At 42.8% G+C, this 22522-nt stretch overlaps 1 protein-coding gene across 2 annotated transcripts; it reads left to right on the top strand.

Moving 5' to 3' along the window:
- The first annotated feature begins 441 nt into the window (after positions 1-441).
- lmtk3 (lemur tyrosine kinase 3) lies at positions 442-22057 on the top strand. 2 transcript variants are annotated; one of them, XM_005472597.3, is made up of 16 exons: positions 442-1040; positions 3281-3414; positions 3769-3916; positions 5286-5359; positions 5533-5651; positions 7243-7330; positions 8115-8263; positions 8351-8435; positions 8528-8649; positions 9595-9744; positions 9839-16103; positions 16194-16357; positions 16646-16779; positions 17145-17479; positions 17559-17643; positions 20627-22057. In XM_005472597.3, exons 1-16 carry the CDS (start codon positions 950-952, stop codon positions 20752-20754), a joined length of 8271 nt encoding a protein of 2756 aa, XP_005472654.1. In that variant the 5' UTR covers positions 442-949; the 3' UTR covers positions 20755-22057. The 2 variants fall into 2 exon arrangements, with proteins under 2 accessions (XP_005472654.1, XP_005472653.1); XM_005472596.3 differs by having other exon boundaries at positions 3281-3429.
- Positions 22058-22522: the final 465 nt, after the last annotated feature.

Below are 22522 nucleotides of genomic sequence, written 5' to 3'. Positions count from 1 at the left end.
TTAACATTCATAGTAACACTTGTGCTTTTCCTAATAGGAGACCACAGCTGTGAAAAAATGACCTTTTGTGTGTGTGACAGTGACCAGAACAAAGGATTTGAGATTTTACAGGCATATGCTGTGGAAATGTACCCACCCTGCAACACAACACTACTTTTATAGGTGATATAACTAGTTTGTGGTGGTATATGTGCTGGCTCTTTTTGATAAGTTTATTAGGCCTAGGTTGCCTGTAATAACCTCTAAAAGGTGAATTTATGGCTTTATTTCTGGGGTCATTTTATAGGATGCCAGTGCACAAATCACATCACACCCAAAGGTCATGATATGAATACTTAAGTGATATTATGTGGATTTTAAAAATCCAATTCGAGATCGATATAAGCCACCTCGTTTGCTCCCCTGTGGGCGCATTATCACGGGTGTGTTTTGATACTATGAGGCTGTGGTGAATGATCAAGCCGGACCATGACAATGCGCGCCGTGCGAGGCTGACGTAGGCTGGCAGAGGAGAAAAACACAGACACCCTCCAACACTGTGAGATGGAGGGAGGAGGAGGAGGTAGAGAGGTAGGAAATATATAAATATAACGTCAGAAATAGAGGATGGTTGTTTTCAGCGGTGCTTGTGACCGAGGCAGAGCAGAAATGGATGCGCAGCGAGCGGCGGCCTGAGGATGCACAATAGAGCATCTCACACACCGTGTTTAATTGCGGATTAGAGCGGAGGGGAAGAGGAGGGGGAGGGGGGAGAGCACAACAAGGAAGGCAAGGAGACGCTCTTTATTATTAGGAGAAAAGCGGAGAGGAGGAGGGGGAGACGGAGACAGCGTGAGCCCGGAGACGGCACAGACCGTGGCGGGGGGACGGGAGAGAGGAGGACACCGACGCTGACAGTCGGCAGCGGCGCTCGGATGCTGTTGTTGTTGTTGCTGCGGACGCGGCAACGATGCGGCCACACTGCTGGGTGATGGTAGCGCTGGCGGGGATCATGTCGTACTTCAGCCCGGAGAGAGCACTCGGAGCACCGCAGAGGGAAGGTGAGCGGAGTCGAAGAAGGAGGAGGTTTGAAAAGCTGTCAGGGATGCTGGAGAAAGGAGGAGAGGATTTGGGGGGGGGGTATAGTCATTTATGAAAAGGCCTCTGCACACTGAGGTGAATATTGCATTATCAGCCAGTTAGGCACAGACATAATGCGAATTATTAGTGCTGGCTGACCTAATCACAACAAGAGGGAGGCCGGCTGGGTGATGGGTTGGGTACCGTATTTGCATGCAATGATGAAAATATTTCGGGCCTCACATCCATGCCTTTTTAAAAACAACATGTACTGTATGCACAGCAGGGCTAAAATCGTCGGTCAGTGCTGGATATTTAGTCTAAAAATAGCCTCCACTTGGCTCTTGAGACTATTTAGCCCAATAACCACTGCTGGCATCTTTATTTTTTTCCGTAAATTTGAATATGCCTTGTTCCCTGAGAGCTGGCAGACTGTTGTGTTTGTGTAATGTGTGCAGTCATTGTATTGTGGTGTATTGTTTTGATAGAAGCTGTTGGCACAGAGGCTGGTGGAAAAGGCCCTGTGCTGGGTTCCTATTTATATGCAGTGTCTGTCTGGACATCTGTCTAGGGAAAGATGAAAGAATAGCACTGCTCAGGAATTGTGCATCAGGATTGGTGCCACTACTTGTGCTGCTGCTGCATGTTTTTAAGGGGTTGGCACTGAGAGGGTCATTCAGTCTTTACAATGCTCCACTGCTCTGCAGATATGATTTGAGGCATTTATGACCAATAATTAGCTATCTTTCTCTTTTTTTGGATTATCAGTTTGGCGCAATCCAGAGTGACAGTTTTCTTTTATTAGCCACAGATTGGGCCACAGCAGCTTTCACTTCATTACAGAGCTGGTTTTATATGCTGAGCACATCTTCACTTACCTTTTCTCTGGCTGCTTGTGCACTATGTTGCAACTTTATGTTGAGCACAAAAAAATAAAATAAATAAAATAAAAGTTAATAAAAGTCAACATTAGGTGCTGTGTAGAAGTCACAGAAACAAAATATTACTTCATTTCCTAGATTTAAAATTTTTTTTTTTAGTTTTTTTGTCGAGTGTTGATCCTGTTCTTACAATATTTATCAAGCTGTTCAATTATTAAATGTACTTTAACATTTATGCATGCAGTGTTTACAATATCATGACCATGTTGAGGAATGTACTTTGGGATTTTTATGAGGGACACAGACAATCACACTGTGATATCTTCAGACTGCACATATAAAAAAAACAGCAATTTATCTGCCAGTTATAGTTACAATATCAAGGTTTATATGCGCCTCCTTTCCCCTATTATATTTTGTATTATGTCTCTTAATTTTTTCTTATGATCATATGAGGTTGTATATCTGCGTTTGACTGCCTTATTTACACAGAAAAGATGCCATTTAATTATTAATGGTTTCACTTTTTATGTACAGTTTAAGCGTGAGTTTGACACCTCGTGACTGTTTCAAGGTGTCATTGTTCCTCTTTTTTTGTCATCTGTCAATGGTAATAAAATGTTTTGGCTGCAGAAGTGAAATGAAACCTATAAACAATACCTGAAGGGTATTTAACCACGCTGCCCTGCCCCTTTTCTTTTCTACAGATGGTTCACTTCCCACACTCGACTACATTGAGGTACAAAAATCAAATGTCCCGACCCCTCCCTCTCTCACCTGAGTAGTAAACCTTCCTGATTTGAGTAATTCTTCTCCAATTTCCGATCCCTTCCCGAGTTAGCGCTCCTTTTTTTTTTTACCTAAATGACAACTCCAGCCACCCACCTCCCCTGCTTCTTAACTGTGTTTCCTGAGTGGAATGCCATTTCTGATATTTCCCCCTTCCCCCATGCTTTTCTCCTTACTGGAATGGTATACTCTCCCAAACTTTAATTCCAGTCTCTATTTTCGTTTTACTGACTTAGACAATGTGTTCTTTAATCTTCAACTTAGTTTGTTTTCCTGCTTATTTCTCCCAACTCCCTGATGCAAACCGTCCATTGGGGTTCTCCACTGTGTCTCAGGCCTGCTTCTAAGAAAACGCTCCAATGGTTTTTCTGCTAAACACAACACCTATGTAACAAGATTTCACACTTTTCTGCTTCAGTGAAGTCTCTCTCTTTTTTTTTCTTTCTCACTGACTCAGACCTAGCATTGTTCCCCTTGTAGAAGCACAAATCCCCTGAATTTCTACATTAAACCTTTCCTCCGTTGTATTTTTCTTCCTGTCGTCCTCTCAGTTTCTCAGTCCAGGGCTGCATCCCTCTCTCCTCCACCCTACGTCGTCATCCTCATCTCTTGCTCGGGGCTTGTCTCTTTTGTTCTGCTGCTCCTCACCTGCCTGTGCTGTAAGAGAGGAGGAGTGGGGTTCAATGTAAGTCTTCAACATGTAAGAGATCTATTCACCTCTCTCTGCTTTCTTTTGTTTCTTTTGTTTGTTTTTTAATGCATATAAGTATTTGTTTTGGAAGTGTGAACAGTCAGTAACTCCAACTTAATGAAGCAGAAGTGGTCAATAATCATCTCTCAGTCTATTTTTGACTTAGTGTTTTTGTTCAGCTTGCAGACAGAGTACCATTTGTTCAGAATTATCGATTTTTCATTGTCTGTCCTTGGTAGTTACTGCTAAACTCAGCTTTATTATTAAGTGGAATAATACGTTTTATTTTATATTTATAGTTATTATAGCGTAGTGATTTTCTTTTATGTGCTGCTGTGGTTCAACCAGGAGTTTGACAACGCGGACGGGGAGGAGTGCTCTGGAGGCTCCAGTCCCATCCAGGAGGACAGCCTGTCGTCATGTCCCTCCCTCCCTGAGGTCTACACCTTGCCAGTCAGAGACCGCCCCAGCTGCCCCTCCCTGCAGGATGGAGCAGGTAAAAACCTAAAGTGCCTCTCACGTTGCTCAAACTCTTTTTGAGCTTCCTACCTCTCAAAATAAAGATGAAATCCTGCACTAAACTCCCTCAGGATCTGTTGCCTGAATCACTGATGCGGATCCACTAAAGGTCTCAAACTGAGTGCACAACCAGAAGGATTGGACTCCCTACTGAACCTCACTGAAGTGGAAACTATGATTTGTGACAATTTTGCATCAGGGCTGTAATCAGGACACAGGCAGGGATGTGTGGAGTTTATGTATTTGGTTCAATTCAGTTTTATTTATATAGCACTGCAATATAAGCTGCAAACGTATTCAAACTGAACAGTAAAGTGTCATTAGTTTTGCTATTTAGTGGTCTCATCGACCGTTCACAGCACTTTACACTGCAGGCCACACTCACAGTGCACACACTGCTATTCTATGCATGTAAGAGCTTTATCTACCTTACACTCACACCTTTGGACTTTTAAAAAGAATCATCAATTAACCTAACTGTGGACTGTGGAAGGATGCCAGAGTAGCTGGAGGAAACCCTCACAGGCACAGGGAGACCATGCAAATTCAACATTATAATGAGAGACTCTGACTTCCTTTGCACAAGCTTTCTTGAATTGGATGTTTAAACTCTGACGGTGCAGATTCTGATGGTAAAAGTTTTTAAAAAAAATAGAGAAATATTTCTCTCTGCTTAATTCAGGTTAAAAAACTGAATATATGAGCATGAACAATACTCAAGTTTATTGTGGAAACATGGAACTCTCTCTGCACCATGGCATGAGCTGATGATTGTTTTCATTATTGATTAAGTTTCTATAAAATCACAAGAAAAAAAACTGAACAAAAATCTGTTATAGTTTCTTACGGTGATGTTGTGAAATTTGTGATTTTGCTTTATCAACACTCCAAAACCTGAAATTATTCATTTTGCTGTAAAACAATGAGAAGGAACAAATCCTCACATTTGAGAAGCTGGAATGAGAGAAGTTTTGACCTGGAATAACAGCTTAAGCAGTCAACTGATTATCAAAGTGGCGGAAGATTATGTTCATAGATCATCGCAGTTCAGATTGCACATGCACAGCAGGAAAACACAACATGGAAAACCAGGGAAAAATACAGCGAGAGTAGATTTCTCAGTGAGTTAAAATTTTGTCCATGACTCTGAATTTTCCAGCTAGATAAATTTTTATATGATTTCATGTATGTTTAAAACATGTTTGGAGTGGATATGTCATATTTATGTGTTGTTACAGGGCAGAATCTGAGTGTTTTTGTTCTGTTAATAAATTTTACATCTGAAAGAACATCAACTGTTGACGTCTGTGTGACCCTAATCTTTTTTTATTTCTGTTTTTTTGTAGATCCCAAATCTCAGTGCTTCAAAAGACACGCTTTAAACTATCTCCAGGAGATAGGAAATGGCTGGTTTGGAAAGGTAGGGAAACCTGAAATATAACCATCCCAAATCATTGATTGTCTTTAATACAGCATTCCCTGCTTTAATTCTGTCTAACAAACAGATTACAGATGCTAACTCAAAGTAGTTCTTTTAGTACCCGTCTCTTCCTGTGGGAATTTTCCATGTTATTGTCCATCGATCTCCTCTAGGTGATTCTGGCTGAAGTGCTGTGTGACTGCAGCTCCTCGCAGGCTGTGGTGAAGGAGCTGCGTGTCAGTGCCAGCCCTCTGGAGCAGAGGAAGTTCTTGGCTGAGTCTGAGCCATACAGGTGGGAGAAACTGCTTAAATGTTGGTAGCCATATTGCAGCCTTAGAGTGAGATTCTGTAAAATTTGCATAACAGTAACCACTGGAGTCACAAGAGGCAGGTATGGAGAAATAATAAATGTAGGAGCACCGATATATCGAATCAGGTGTGACTCTCTTATACTTGCCAGGATTCAGGACTACACAGACTCCTGTGAAAACTTAAGTGCAACACTACTGTTTCCATTTGACTTAAGAAGTAGCCCGGTGCTGCTTGACTAACTGATCATCAGCAAGTGTGAGGAACTCTATAAAATCAAAGGTTTTGGTGGTTTGCTGGTTTAGAGCATTCAGTTGTGTGTTAACGCAGTGCTACATTCTGAAAGGTCTGACCTTGGTTAGACCTTGGTCTGACAAGGTTACATCTCAGTCTTTATAGGGCTCAGTTAGCATTTTCATGACAGTTGAAGTTAAAGGTCATGGCAGTACAATTAGAAAAAGGCTTAAAAACTATGGCTTGTTTGGAAGGATTGCCAGAAGAAAGCATCTTCTCTCTAAAAAGTTGCAAATTGCATCTGAAAAAACCACAAGATCTCTGGAAATATGTCCTTTGGGTAGTCAAGACCAAAGTAAAGATGCTTGGAATAATGTACACCGCCACATTTCAAGAAAACTAAACGCAGCATATCAGCACAAACACCTCATACCAACTGTCAAGCACGGTGGTGGATTGGTAATAATTTAGGCACCTTGCACACATTGAGTCAACTATGAACTCTGTATACTAAAACACTGTAGAGTCAAATGTGAGGCCATCTGTCAGCTAAAGCTTGGCCCAAATTGTGCATTGATGCCAAGCACAGGAGCAAATCTGAGAAAGAAAAGAGTCAGTGTTGCAATCAAAGTCAAATCTGAAATGCAACTCAGTGAGCTGAAGCAGTGTTGCAAAGAAACGTGGGTCATAATTCCTCAACAACAATGTGAGAGATGGATAAAGTCATACAGAAAGTTAAACTGCTTCAAGTCGATGCTGCTAAAGGTGGTTCTACAGCCTGCTGAATCATGGGCTGTGTTTAGGTGAAAGTCATGTCTTTTGTTATGTGACTTTACGTTCGGTTTCAGTGTGTTTGTGCAGTTTTGTGATATTTTGGCTTGAATGATTGGGGATTCATTGGTTTGTATGTGGGTGTCTGGCTCTGTAGATTAGTTTGTGCTGTGATTGGTGTGTTACTACTGAGTTTTTAAGGGTGCACTTACAGCTTTAGCATATATACTCAGATTCACTAAGGCCTGTCTGCTAGCTCTGCATTGTTTGCATTTGTGATGTGAATAATTTATAATTCATGTGATAAAAAGAACAAAAGATTTATTTTACTAATAGAACTTTTCATATATTTAATGTGAAGATTTTTAGTCACTTAAAGAAATGTAAGTAGATAATGGTGACAGCCCTGATTAGCCTGTGTGGTCTGAGATGGAACTGAATTCCAGTGTTCAGGATCATCTAGCTAAGGTTTGCTCACTTTAAGTCCCACTGTTAAGCATTTAAAGGCAGCGTATAAACATTTATCTATCTTCTGTCTTTTCCTGTGTCCCTCTTATGTTTCCATTCAGGAGCCTTAAACATCCCAACATCCTTCAGTGTTTAGGGCAGTGCAGTGAGAGCATCCCCTTCCTCCTGGTTATGGAGTTCTGTCAGCTGGTAAGTAACTGAACATAAAAGGAGGCGGATGAACTAATAATAGGAATCACACAAATGAGAGGTGCATATTTTTAGTTTAGTATAGCGTGCAATGTTTTTGTTGTGTTATGTTTTTAGATAATTTGTGCACAAATTGGTTATGGTATATCGGTGATGTCAGTGAGACAACACATGAGAAATCACAGTCGAGCTGCATCGATAAGATCTTTACATCCTATTTTAATTTCATATAATTTGAGGCAAAATTGTTTTTTACAGTTATCGATGCTCTGCTGTCACTAAAATCTGTTTTGCGCCGATACAATCAGCTTGTTTTCCTTCTCTCGGGCGCTTTAATCACCAGCTGATTAAGAAAACCATATGAGCGGACTTCCAGGCCAAACAAAGACACAAGCAGATCAATTACAGCAACACAGTGAGAGTAGCCAAATAGCACTGGAGTCCTCACTGACTGCAGTTACCCTCTTTGATAAAGTCTCCTATTGTCCTTTCCTTGCAGATATTTTTCATCCCTTTATGTTGTCCTCATTTTATTTCCTTGCTTTTCCAGGAGCACAAATGACTAATACAAAGGCTGCCAGCTCATTACTAATTCCCTTGCTGCTTTTGAGGCGCTGTGATGTAAAACACCTAAAAGAAAAGGGGGGGGTATTTGCTGCAGAAGTAAAAAATATCCTCTTTGCCTATATGATGGTCCAGGAGAAGGAAGAACACTTTGTATGCACTCCACTCAGCCATTATTTTCGATCCACTGTTTATATTTTTGTTGTGATGTACAACGTAGGGTGACTTGAAGCGGTATCTGCGAGCCCAGCGTAAGTCAGATGGGATGACTCCAGACCTGCCGACCCGGGACCTCTTGACCCTTCAGAGAATGGCTTTTGAGATCACCTCGGGTCTGCTCCATCTTCACGAAAACAACTACATCCACAGGTCAGTCGTCGCTTTCACTTCCCCTGTTGCCACGCCTCCAAATGTGAGGATCTCTGCTGAGGGTAGCTGCTTGTTTTCTCCTTGCAGTGATCTGGCTTTAAGAAACTGCCTTCTGACCTCAGACCTCACTGTCAGGATAGGGGACTATGGCCTCTCACATAACCATTATAAGGTAACTCTGATTTTTTTTTTTCCTCTGCAAAATGAAATCCAAAATCAATTCAGTCAAATCCATAATAATTTCTGTGGCATGTCTTTATGAAGGAGGACTATTACCTAACTCCAGACAAACTATGGATCCCTCTGCGCTGGATTGCTCCCGAGCTGCTGGAGGAGTACAGAGGATCTCTCATTGTTACGGACCAAACCAAGACCAGCAATGTGTGGTATGTTTTAAAGCTGCTCTGTGTTAACACTGCTGGCGACAGATCTGAATTAATGGGCTAAGCCGATAAGGCTGGTGATAAAATACTGATGAAAACACAAAGGTTTTTTATCTGGGGTCCAATTTTTAAGCTACTCTTAAGTCTTTTCCTACCACCATTCATTCCTTTAATCAGCGTTGCTCAGGTTAAATCCCGACAGCACAGATTAAAAGCAACTTAAGTAAATGATGCTCTCTGGATGGACAACAAAGAAAATCTAATTTCTCCTAACAGCTGTGCAGAGATTAAATGTTCTGAGGATTGAATGCGTGGACAGTCGGCTATGTGAACATAGCCTGAAATGCTCTTTCTACAGTCTCAGTTATATTACAGTATGATACAAATGCAGCTTGTTGTGGATCCATAAAAGAAAGTAGTTCCTACATAAAACTGCTGTTTGTGTTATGATTTGTGGAAACACCAAACTAAAGAGCAGTATGATCTCACATTTGCTGGAGTAGAGTCCAGCTCAGTTTGTCTGCAGTCTTAAAGCTGTAGCCACCCCAGTAATGCCAGAAGGAGTGCTGAAGAAATGAGAGCAAATCCTTTAAGCTCTAATATTACAACCTTCCCTTTCAAGTGCTTTTTTTTAAACCAACCAACCAGAAAACAACCTCCTAACAAAACACACGAGTGGAACAAAAATACCTAAGAGTATTTATTCTTCTTTATTCTTTCTGAAAAACATAGTTTTCCTTAAAAAATGGAACAAAACAACTCGCATAACAGTTGTTTCTCTCCTCAGTTAGAAAGTCAAACCTCTGTGGGTGTTGGAGTAAATGCTTTTACTCCAACACCCACAGCAATTAAGGTGTTGGAGTAAAAGTGTTATATAATAACAAACCTCAGAGGTTCTTTTTGAAGATTCACCCCTTTTCACTTCTTCAACTTATTTTTTCCTCCCAGGTCTTTGGGGGTGGTGATATGGGAGCTGTTTGAGTTCGGCTCTCAGCCCCACAGACACCTGAGCGATGAAGAGGTGCTGACCTTTGTCATTAGGGAGCGACAGATCACGCTTGCCCAGCCTAGACTGAAGCTCTCCCATGCAGACTACTGGTCAGTACTTATCCACTAATTAGACTGCATTGATCCGAACACAAACGGTGTCTCTCCAAACTTAGATCCTCTTGTTTTTCTCCCTTGTCTGCAGGTATGAGATCATGCAGTCCTGCTGGCTACCTCCGTCACAGCGCCCTTCAGTGGCTGAGATATTCCTCCTTCTCTCCTCCCTCTTGGCTGCTGAGCGAGGAATAGCAAGGGGGAGTGTTGGGGAAGAGGATGAAGAGGACGAGGAGTATGAGGAGGGAAGAGGAAGGAGAGGGGAGAGTGAGGAGTCATTTGAAAGACGCTGGGACTTACTCCGTCCACCTGCCTTTCAGACTGCAGCAAACGAGCGCCAAAGGGAGAGGGATTACGCCAGGGAAGACAGAGACAACTCCTACCCTTTATTGGACCCTGTGGGGAACTGTATTACCCCATCCACCTCTGAACTGGATGACATCCTGACAGTCACTGAAACTAGCAAAGGCTTAAACTTTGAGTATTTCTGGGAGAAGGCTCATGCCAGACGAGGCTACAAACCTCTTCCTCCTCCTCAGCCAATACCAACTGTGAACAATAACCACAGACAGTCTTTGGACACTCCTACTGTTGTCCCAGTGATAAGCGCCCGTAGCCCATCCCTCGCCAGCGAGTACTACATCAGACTAGAGGAGCACACTCCCCAAGACAAGTCGCCGTCTCTCAAAGGGAAGGTGCATTCCTCTTTCCGGTCAGATTGTCCTGGAGACATGGAGCTCATGGAGATCCGCAGCGGGATGCTGGGCAAAGAGCGAGTCCCTTATTGTTCATCTGACAAGTGCGGAAAGGGCATCCAGACCATCCGATCGAGCGAGGTTCAAGTCCAGTTGCCCAACACAGGCGTGGCTGAATTCAGAGATACTTCGAGCAGAGTGACTGACTTCTCCATAGTTGATTTAGGTGATGATGATGAAGTGGAGAAGAAAAAGAGCAGTGAGGCAGATAAAAAATCATCCACAAGCTCTCAAGCTCCCATCCTCCCTCCCAAGCCTCGTTCTATGTCCATGTCATCAGTCAATCCTCTTCACTCGCGCCCTCTTCCTGCCCCACCGCTCGTATATAGAGGACTGCCCCACTACACTATCAGCGGAAAAATTGAGACAGACCCCCATCACATAAGCACCTGCCCACCATCTACCTTTGATCACCTCGGGCTTCATCGAGCCCGACAGACTCTTCCCCCCTCCCCGTCCCTATCGCCCTCGCTTCCCCCATCGAGCCATCCAATTTACCCTCAACCTCCTCAAATGTGTCCTCCTCCTCTTCCTCCCCACTCCAAACCACAAAGGAATTGCCCCATCTACAACACAGGGGACATTCACTCGAGATATAATAAGCCCCGGATGCAGAGATCCAACAGAGACCCGCTAACCTGTGATTTGTCCGATAGAGAGAGCGCGCTGCACACTTATAAGGAGACTTCCCACTCGTGTGCAAAAGACTTTGACTCTCCCGTACGTCGAGAAAACCCTTTGCGCCCTATTTATCGAAATCTACCCCGCCCTCAGCTCACAAACCCCCAAATTGACAGACAGTCTTCATCGAGTCCGACTTACTCAGATGAAGACGACTCTCCTTTCATGTCCCCCGAGAGACCTGGCTGTGGGACGACTGTCACTCATTCCAGTCTATCTGAAGACGCAGACCCTGTCACTACAGAGCTCTTCTCCAGGGGAATGAAGAGGACTCAGTCACGCCTTGACACCATCCTGCCTGCAATTTGGAAGGAAGATGCTGAGCAGCAGGCAGAACGTGTCGCTGCAGCCAAGAAATCCCCCATGCATCTGTTTCTGACGGAGATATCTAGTGTGACAGAGTTGAGTGAGTCCAGGTCAGAGGGCTCATATGCAGCGGAGAAGGAGGAGAAAAGAGAAGGAGAGAGATGGGGGAACTTTCTGCTGCCCAACAGAGGCATGCGCCGCTCCCAGTCGCTGATCACAGAGCTGGGATCAGCAGGACAGTCATGGGGACCAGAGAAACATGTCAGCAGTGCAGAAGCTGAGGAGGACGATGCTGTCACTAAAGAGTCATTCCAGAGGGATCTTTTTCTCACAGAGATTGACACAGGAAATATGGAGGCGGACATAGAAGGCCTACCAGAAAATGATCCAGTAAAATACCTCTATCCTGCAGGATCCAGACTGAGGCCCTATGTCTGCGCTCCAGGCCTCCCCTCATACACTGAGGCAGAGGAAGCCTACTCCAAAGGCATACGGAGATCCCGCTCTCTCCTGTCTGAGATCACAACGGAAAAGCATGATTCTGAAATACATTTTACCGAGAAGGAGCCCCGGAGAACTGAAATCACCAGAGAGGAGTTCCTGAAAGAGATCCAATCAGCAGAAACCTTTCTGACCGAAATCATATCGAGACAAAATGCAGCTGCACATAGGAAGGAAGCAGATTCATCTTATTCCCCTACTCCAGTGTCCCCTGAATATGAGTCCATCTGCATTGACCCAAACTCAGCTCAGACCATCAGATTCCAGTCAGAAAGCTCCATACGAGCAGCCAACAAGGGCAAAGATGATACACAGACTGAAGCCATCTATGCCCAAGTGACCAAGCGTGCTAAGAAGAGTGAGATCAAAGTTTCCTTGAAACCTGACATCCCCATTCTTCACATTGGATCAAACAAACCGGACAGCCAAGTAAATAATGCTGACCACTGCCAGTCCGGTGAGTTTGTGTTTTCTGAAATCATGCCCAAAAATGGTTTACTACATAACCAAACACCCGTGTCTCAGAGAGAAGAGGAGGAGTGTTCGGATGGCCCTGCCTTACCTGCCAGAGGAGAGCAAACAGATCTGCCAGACCACTTTCCCACTGAATCCACAGAGAACGTTCAGGAAGTCAACACTGTGAACCTGCGTGAGAGCCAATCACTCACTACAAATGAAGCTGTTATAAGCAATGGCGAGATAACAGAAGATGACCTACAGACCCACAGTCCTTTGAGGGGGGATCAAACAGACGGAAAGACTGATAGCACATCTCATGATCCTGAGAAAACAGCTGATTTGGAGAACTCTAAAAACTTGGGTTCTCTTGTTAATGAAAGTTTTGCAGAAACAGAAACGGAAAATTCACTTCAGCACAAAGATGAGGGTCACACTGCCCAGAAGGTGCCCACTCCCGCACCCACTCCTACCACGCCAGACTGGGACCCTTCCTCCGATTTTTCACTCGTCACCCCCACCGACTCAGTCCTGTCACCTTTGACTTCCAGCTCGGCCGACTGCCTCACGCCTAGTGACTCATGGACGGGAGGTGGCGGAGGAGGTGGAGGAGGAGCGGGAAGCGGCGGATGGCGGGCTCTGGGAAATGAAACACCACATCGAGACTCTGCATATTTCTCAGACAGCGACTGGGAGGGTGACGGGATGAACAGAAGGAGCAGTGATGGACTTGTTGCCTCCAGGCCTGGCAGCGGGAGAGGAGGTGATCGGGGAATACTGACAGGGATAGAGGAGAAAACCGAAGAGGAGGGCGAGACTGGAGAAAAGAGTCCATTAAGAAATAGTTCCCACATGTCAGATAGGACAACAGAAACTGGAGAAGGGAGGACTATTGAGAGTTGTGAAGAGAAGGGTGTACTGTATCCTGAAAATGACCTGATCCCTAATTTAGGAAATGACAAAGATATTCTAAACAAAGCGCTGGGATCTGCTCAGAGAGATGATTCTGGCATTTTCCATAACGAGAGCAAAAAGTCAACTCTGCTGTGCGATGATCCACAGAACAAGGACTGCGTGGACTTAATTGATAAGTTGTTTTCAAAATTAGATGATGAGCCACTTAAAGGGCTCTCACACAGCAGTGGGTACATGATAGACAGCCATTACACAGATGGCATAATTTCTCAGATAGCAGACTGCAAATACCAGGACTCTGAAGAGAGTGACTTAAATCTATATTCCAAGAGTCCCACTGAGACAAATAGCTTGATTGAGTATAAATCTGGCAGCCACTCAAAGAGTTGCATGTTTGGACCGAACAACAAAGATTATAAAAATGTTACAGAGACAGATAACGATCTCAGTCATCTCAGTTCTCCCAAGTCTGGGAATGAAGCTGTGGAATCTGAAGCACCATCCCAAGTTGACAGCACAGAGTCCAGATTACCTAAACTTTGTGATATTCAAACGAACAGTGTTATACTTGGAGATGAAAACCTGCCAAATGACGATGGGAAGGCTGCTGATGCAAAAGCGAGCGGTCCGACGTGTCTTTGGGGTGAGCAGGCTGCAGAAGAGCCTGAGAAATGTGGAGAGAGGCCCTGTGTGGACCACAATGAGCTGGGCTTGAGAAACCTTCGCTACTCAGATGGCGAGGAGGAGAGCGAGGTCACAGCAGAGCCAGAGGAACAGAAGGCTGCTGCAGAGCTGAGTATCGCTGTGAAGGAGAAGCCACCCCTCAGGGGAGCAGCAAGTGGCATGGACTCTGCTAACGATGTGGATAACAACTCCTGCGAGGGTCTAAATGCGACAGCTAAAGAGTTATGGAGTGCTCTGGAGGAGGATGAAGACAGACCAGGATCTGGGGCGCTTAGGGACGAGTTTGACTGCTACCGCTTTTCAGAACTAAGGGACTTGCGCTTGTGGCCAGATGAGAATGACCAGTGGGCCTCCCCGGAGAAGAGGTGTCAGGGAGCCGACTTGAGATCTGAATTTTTCTCCGGGTTTGGGAATAAGGCGTGGGAGGTGGGCGAGAGGCTTGTTGTAGGTCAGGAATATTGGGAGACCGAAGAAAATGATGAACTGGCAGGAAGTGAACCTCACCCTGCTGTCTTGGAGGGCTGTGAGGAAACCTGGAACAATGAAACCCAAGGGCTAAGCGGCAATCTTTGCATTAAGGAAATGTGGGACACAAAAGACAGAGAAAGCCAACAGACGGTAGCAGACATACAGCAAGAGGAAAACATTGAGAACCTGGGGGAAATTGACAGCATTAAGAAAGACATAGAAAGTGACATTTTGCATGTGGAAGTAGAGAATATAGAAATCCCAGAGGAAGAGACCTTGGAGGAAGGACAGAGGCAGAATGCATCATGCACAGAGGCAGCCAGGGACAGGGAAGGTCGGCTAGACTCCACAGAGACAGCACAGAATCAAGATTTTAACAAATGGCCTCAGAATGAACTCTGCAACAGAGTGGAGGAGGCGACGTCAGCTGTGCATGCTGACAGAGAGGCAGGCTCCAATTTAGAAAACTGTTTAAACCACACTTTAGAAACCAAAAGCTCAGATGTAACCATCTGCATCGCCGAAGCTCCTCATGTGAACTTTTCACAACTGGAAAATGTTGAATCGGGCTTCAATTCGGAAGCAGAATCGAGACCGTGGCTTGCTAGGCAATACATAGAAGAAGGAATAAACATTATAAAAGTGGAAGAGGATTACAGAGATGTGCCCCTGCCAGCTAATACCAGTGACCTTGATGCAAAGGAAGAGATAGATCAGTCATATCCACAAGAGGTCGACAATTTCAGCTCAGTAGATTTTCCGAGTCCTCCACCGAGCATAGACCTTGATATGCAAGATGATAAACTGGAGAGTTTAGACGACTCTTTTCCTAGTCCACCGCCATCCGTCATAGAGGGAGAGGACTTTATTAGTCACATTAATCTAGAAGACTTTATTACCAGTACTGAGACAGAGCAGCTTATTTCCCCAGCACACAACACAGATGTTTCAGAGACACCTCTGCAAGAATCGCCACCTGCTACAACTCAAAGTAAAGGGATCTCTGCCAATCTCAGCCTCCCCTCTGTGCATATAACACTGAGCGATGAGAGCAACCTGACATCCAGCATAGAAAGCGAGGATGGTCATAATAACGTGCCCCAGAAATCATCCCCCATAATGCCTTCTGCATCTCATGGTCCCCTGAACAACCTCCCACAGCTGTTGATTTCTGAGTGGAAGGACTTGGATGAGGAGCCTCTGGAGGACTTTGAAAAACTGGAACAACTGTGCTACATATCTGGTGATGAAGAGGAAACTCTGGGGGACCTTTTCTTGGGCAACCTGGAGCTTCTGGAGTCTTTAAAGAAAGCACCTGATCACAAAGTTAGCAGTGGTGACGGTCATACAGTCAGCGAGACATGCAACTCCTCTATGCCCGAGGGTAGCAGGGTGGATTTAAAGGAGGACGAGATGTCTGATGACTCTGAGAAGTTGGAATCTGTACAACCCATGATCCTGGATTCCCAGAACAGTCTGCCACCTCAGGACGAGAGGAGCGACGGACAGAGATCACCGGGTCAAATTTCTGATGTCAAGGACCAGCGGTCTCTGTCCAAGATGACAACCAAGAACGGCCTCATGATGCAGGTCAGCATGATTTCTTGTGGTTTACTGTACGTGTGAGCAGCGCTCCTTGAGTTTGCTCGTGCTCTTTACTGCTTTGCTTTGTTGCTCCAGGTGTGTGAGGAGAGGCTGCAGTTCTCACTCAGTGAAAATGTGAAGACAAATGTGCTATGGGGGACGACTGTTAAAGACACCGTCATGCTCCGGACATGGGGGGAAGAAGTCACAGGGAGCAGCGGTGATCTGGTCGCTGTGAAAGAACAAAGAGAGGACGAGAGGTATGGATGCTGCAGAATTAAAACACTTTGACTTCAGATTATTCTTTTTGATGCATCCTGTATTTCTGGAGGAAGTAGAGCCAATAAAATATATTCACACAGATTTCGAATTATTTATTTTGTATTTTTACTGTTTTCAGTTCAAGTAAATTCAAAAGCAATATCTAATTCAACTAGATGGAAGTGACAAGATGAACTGTTGTTTTATTATTAATATTCTGATGAAATATTCCCTTCAATTTCTTTCTTTCTTTCTTCCTTCCTTCCTTCCTTCCTTCCTTCCTTCAGTCAAGAGGCGCAGGAAGCTGTCCCTGCCATTGAGCCCCCCATCGAGTCTGATGAACCTAAAGCTGAGCCGCTCACTGTGATCGAACAACCTGAGGTCCCATTACCTCAGCTTACCGCAAACCAAGCAATGAAAGGTTTCACCTTCTTCCACGTTTTACAAGTACTCATAATTATCCCTGATTATACTGGGATATCTCTGATAAACATTTAGCGTTCAAGTAATTTTCTTTTAATTTTCTTTTAACCCCAAAGATCCAAACCTTCTCCCAAGTCAAAAAGAAAGAGAAAGAGAAAAATTGTGGGCATTTTCTGACTAATAGGTTGACAGATTAAATAAATCTAGATGTGATACGTCAGTCTTATTTTACAGAATTTAATTTTCTCTCCTTCAAATAGAATATTTGTCCTAACTTTGGCAGATATTTACTTCATTGCTTTTGTAATCAAATTTGTGAGTAGGTTTGCTTCTAACATTTCTTTTCTACTCTCGCTTTCATAGCAAAACTAGCTCGCCTCTCGCTCACCCTCCCACCTCTCGCCCTGAGTCTTCCCCTCACCCCTACTGGAAAAGGAGGATTTGGAGACGGGGCCATCGGAAACCGTATTGGAAGACGAAGAGGTCTTTCGTCTGGGAGCGACCCCGATGAGGAGGAGGAGGATGAGCAGGAGGACGAAAGTTCCCGGAGGGTGATTGTAGTCACAGAAACGGATGTGGACAAACGTGTCGGGCTCCGCAGTCTGCTGAAATCACCCAAGGAGCCGATGGACAGAGAGAAGGACAGAGGAAGAAATGTGTCCTTTTTTGATGATGTCACAATCTATCTTTTTGATCAGGTACATCTCCTTTATTCTTTCACTTTTTTAATGATGGGTTCTTTTGGAATAAACCTGACTATTTCTTTCATCCCAACAGGAAACTCCAACTAATGAGTTGAGCAATTCAACTCCCACAACTCCAACTGCAGTGTCCATCAAAAGCACCAAGTTGGATTTGCATGGTAAGTTAATCATTTTCTTTCAGTCATGACGAGATGCAGAATAAAGAAGGTCAATTTTAAGTTGTGTCAGTAGCAGTGTTGTCCTGTAGGTCAAAGTGTCTCAGGTCTAATTCTGAGAAGACGATTAGAGCAGAGGAGCAACACTTGAAGCCTAATCGGAGCTCATCTTTACATCCAGAGATATTATTCAGAGCAAATGGTACTTAAATAAATCTGAGGTTTATTGGGGATTTACACGACAGTAAAAGGGGTTATAGGACATTCATGGCTAGAAGATGATTCTAATATCAAAATGAAGTATAAAAAAATAAGTCATTTTTTATGCTATAATTTGTTTTGACCAGCCACTGATCCCAAATGCTATAATGACAAAGTTTTCCTTACATTAAGTTTTCCCACATAATTTAACAAAATGTGCAAGCTGTTGTTGCTCAAAGATATAAAAGCAGATTTTGGATGGACTGCACATACTGACAGTCATTTTGGTTGCACTGCAGTTTGCAACTGCTGTTTTCCTTAGTGTCACTGTAGCCTAAGCAGTGCTTTCTAATCTAGCTGGCTGGCAGCATCTAGCCAATCAGTAAAAAACTTAAAAGATGTTCAACACAGAGCCAACTTATAATATGAGCTTGTCAGTTTCTTCAGAGGCGAATCAATCGCCTCCCAAACACAACCAAGTCTAATATGACCACTTAGCCTAGGAAAGTGTACTGGAACACTGGAAGAAGTAATAGTTTTTTGAATGTTAGTGTAAATGTGAGCCTCTGTTCATACTGACATTTGTGTTCCCAGAAAATGTTTATTTCTTTTAATTAATTAATTAATTAATTAATTAATTAATTGATGACTGAATAATTATAAAACAGCCTCAGCTGTTCTGTAGGGTGATTGTTGCTTATGCTGGTCAAATTTATTATAGCTAACTAAACCTAAAGATAAAAACTGGAACTAGATATGAAAAAACCCAATTAACTCAAACAATTTTGTGAACTTTGAAAACTAACTAAATTTAAAAAAAATTATAGAGGAAATAGTCTTAATTTTGGCATTTGTTAATATGGCAAAGTTTGTTATTACGTTATTATTGGTGAGGCTTTTTTGGATGTGGTTATTAAGATTTGGATGCTTACAAGACCGGTGGTAAGCTGCTTTCAAAAAATGTTTATATTGTATTATCTGTACTGAAACAAAAACTCTAAACGACATAAAATAAAAGCGAATGAGAAAATACAAAACTAATAATAACTGATGCTGATGTTAGCTTTCAGTGCAGCGCTGCACCACACAGCTGTTACCATAACTGCTGGCTTGTTGGACTCTACGTACATCAGTGTCTGCTGCTTCTTACACAGGGATTCAGTTAGTCTCCTCCTTGAGCTGCCTAATGATGTAACAAAATGTGACAGCCGCTAGCACATTCCCAGCTAAAATGGAAAACCTCAGTTCAGCTCTCTCCGCTGCAAATATGGAGCCAGAGTTAATCTTCTATAATTATGCCCCGGGATGCTGTGACATGTTGAACTTAGCAGGGATGTTAATCCCGCACTCAACAATGCAAGCCCGAGTCATGTTTCCCTGCACATTTTCAGCTGCTCTCGCTACTTTCCACTCTCCATCTCATGCACTCAACACCCTTTTTCACAGACTAATGAAAGTTGGGGCTCAGAGTTTGCTTTCGAGCTGTGTCACATACAGAAAAGGCAAAATTAGATTCCTTAATGATCTTTCAAGCCTTTCAAGACTTCAAAGTTTTGAAAGAGGAATCCGTGTTACTTTTGAGTTATTTTAAACTAAGTCTGCGTCGCCTCAGTGTGGTTGTTGACTGATAATCTAGATCTATTAAGATCTAGATTATCAGCTGATTTTCTCCCCTGTGCTTGGTACTGGGGGTTTTTTCTTGTGCATCTTATAAGTGAGTAAACATGTGTCCCAGTCACAGATGGATCATCATTCTCCTATGAATAGATTGGTTGATCATCAAAATTCATAAGAAGACCTACTCCTCCTACAGTATCGGTCAGAATTTAATCAAAATTACACATTGATCACCTAATGGGCCTTCATCCAAACTGTGCTTCGGCTCAAGGTCACACTGGTAATTTTACAGGTACTTTTTCTCAGCATTACCTTCAAGCAGGTAATGCTCGCCCTGATGTACTGAATGATATTGATAATATCAGATTCTCAATGTTGATGCACAAAACGACCAAGAAAGAACTTCGTGGTAAATGGATTGGTACTTCTGGCACCTTCTACTCAATTCTGAGCACTCAAAGCGAGTCTCATTCAAACAGCCTGTTTATACCTTATACGTGCACACACTCACATCAATGCACTGGGGGCAACTCAGGGTTCAGTGTCTTGTCCAGGGATGCTTTGACACATGGCACAAGACGAGCCAGGGATTGGTCCTTGATTGGTAGACAACCAGCACCACCTCTTTAGAATAAACAAAGTGGTAGCTTGAAACATCGCTTTGTCACACATGCTTCATATCGCTGGTATCCTGTTAGATGATGATGATAATTATGATCTTATTCGTTGTGATGATGGAGGGAGTGGTCCTGTTGGAAGGGCCGGGCCTGCCTATTAACCATCATGCTGATATAACATGCTCAGTGCTATGACACACTGATCCTTTTATATATTTTCATTGCTTTTTATGGCAGAATTAGGTAGTTCTAGTCCTCCAAGTTTGACAGTTCTTTGACTTCTTAGTGGATTCTGATTTGTTTGTGCAATGCAGCCAACAAACGATTAGAAAACTTAATTGTTTCAGTTGTGATTGATTGTGAACCGGGTGAATGTTTTGGTTTAATTCCAATAAAAAGACTTTCCTTAAACTTCCCCTTACAGTCAAACACACGCTTATTGCCCGGGAACATCCTGTTCATTTGGGCTTCGGTATTTATGCCTGGTGCACTTGTTCTGGTTTTAACACCAGCACAGTCATGATGCTAATGTTGTTTTTTGTCTCTTTTAGGGCCAAAAAGCAAAGAATCGAAAAGGAAAGAGGATTTATCAGTCAAACCAAGGTCACCTGTCGGGGCAAATTCAGTGACTTCATCGCGCTTCACTGTCAGCCCGGCTGATGACCCACACCTGGTGTGATGTTGCACATCATCCTGGAAACACTTTAGAGCTCAACCCTCTCGGACTGGCCCGTGAATTAACCCAACAACCAGCCATTCGCCCAGAGGATATTTTTTTATTGAAGAGGCAACTGAAAGAAGAGACTTCGATTCTAAAAGCTGGAAACATTCCAGGTTTTACTAGTGACGGGATTTTGTACGACTGGGGGTTGCTGAGCTCCGGCCTGCCACTGTTTACAGAGTTTATTCATAGCCTTTGGCTGCAGAAATCTTTGGAAAAGGCAGCATATGCTAGGCGAAGAGGAGCCGGGAGCTTTGTAAAATCTGAAACAGATTCGACAGCTATGCAGTGGGAGTCTTGCTGTGTACCAGCTTACCTTCTCTTTTTCTGCTTTGTTCTGTTTTTCCCTGGGTGTGCAGGGAATGCACTTTCTTTAGTCATTCGTCTGTCTATGTAAACGCTTGGATCCCGGTCCTCTCTTTATTAAGGACATTTTTCATTGCAGTCAGTCAGTTGTTCTTGTAGGCAGCAGTTTGAAACAGAAATTGCTTGACTCCTGTATTTGACAATACTCCTCAGCATTTGTACAAACATCATAATACAAGTGTATACAGTATCATTTTAGAGCTGTTTACTTTTAGATGTATTCTTAGACTGCACGAAAAATGAAACAAGCAGTTTATTTTTACTTTTATTTCTGAAAAGCTTTAATTTCTATATTTATTTCTATGTTATTTTACTTAATTTATGTAAAGTCAGTTTCCATGCAATATCTTAATTATTTATTTAATCTATTAAGTTATGTATTTATTTGCTTTGGTGCAATTGCATATATGAACTTAGCTATAATTTGTTTGGGACAGAAATGCATCTAGGTCTATAACTTCTCCAAGATCTTCATAACAAATAAATCAAAATATTTTCCCAAACGTCTTAATTGCTAAACAAAAAAAAAAGTATTTTGTATAATTTTACTTGTTAATATATGCCAATATGTATGGAACAACGTCCTGTAATGTTTCATTATTTTCCGATGTCTATGAATTTTTAGCTGTCTCGTCATTCTTTTATCTTAATTAATGACAGTTAATGTAGCTTAGCATGAAAAATCGAAGCCTTTCATTAGTAAATAACTCCCATTTGTTTGTGTATCTGTTAATTTATTCCATTTTCTACTAATAACAGTCCATCATGCAGTCGAGATCCAACTAGTCAATTTGTTTAGTCTGTTTAAATGTTGGTTTAAACTTGTATTGTTTAAAGAATGGTTTTCAGGGGGCAATGTATAAACAAGGGGGAAATAAAAACTATGAAATGTGAACCTCTTATTTGAACTGCGTCATATAAATAAGCTCGATTGTTACTTTTACTTCATTCATGACCAAGAAAAGCTGCACTTATATCCAGATACATGTTTGTCAATGAGGGCTAAGTTGCAAACTATTGACATACTAGAAATTTTACTCAGAGACGTATGGGCTGTAAGAGCAAGTTATATATTATAAATCAATTAATGCTTCAGAAGGCACTGACATCACAGACACAGTTAGTGAAAATGAGATGGATTGCTCCAGCTGTCTGTGCTGGGAAAACCTGTCAGCCAGCAAAGCCATGACCCCAACTCCATAATCTAGGTAGATACAATATAAAAATGTCACCTCCCAGCACAGGTGAGGCTGGGAAACATGGAAGCGTTTTTTCTGCTACTGATTATCATTATTAATATTTTTATGTATATTTTTGATGTCCTTAAATCAACATTTTGGGTTAGGTATTTTGAAATTTT

The sequence above is a fragment of the Oreochromis niloticus genome, linkage group LG11 (assembly GCF_001858045.2).
Source record: "Oreochromis niloticus isolate F11D_XX linkage group LG11, O_niloticus_UMD_NMBU, whole genome shotgun sequence".
Taxonomy (NCBI): domain Eukaryota; kingdom Metazoa; phylum Chordata; class Actinopteri; order Cichliformes; family Cichlidae; genus Oreochromis; species Oreochromis niloticus.
Note: the sequence above shows the minus strand (reverse complement) of the source record. Positions and strands in the feature narration are given on the sequence as shown.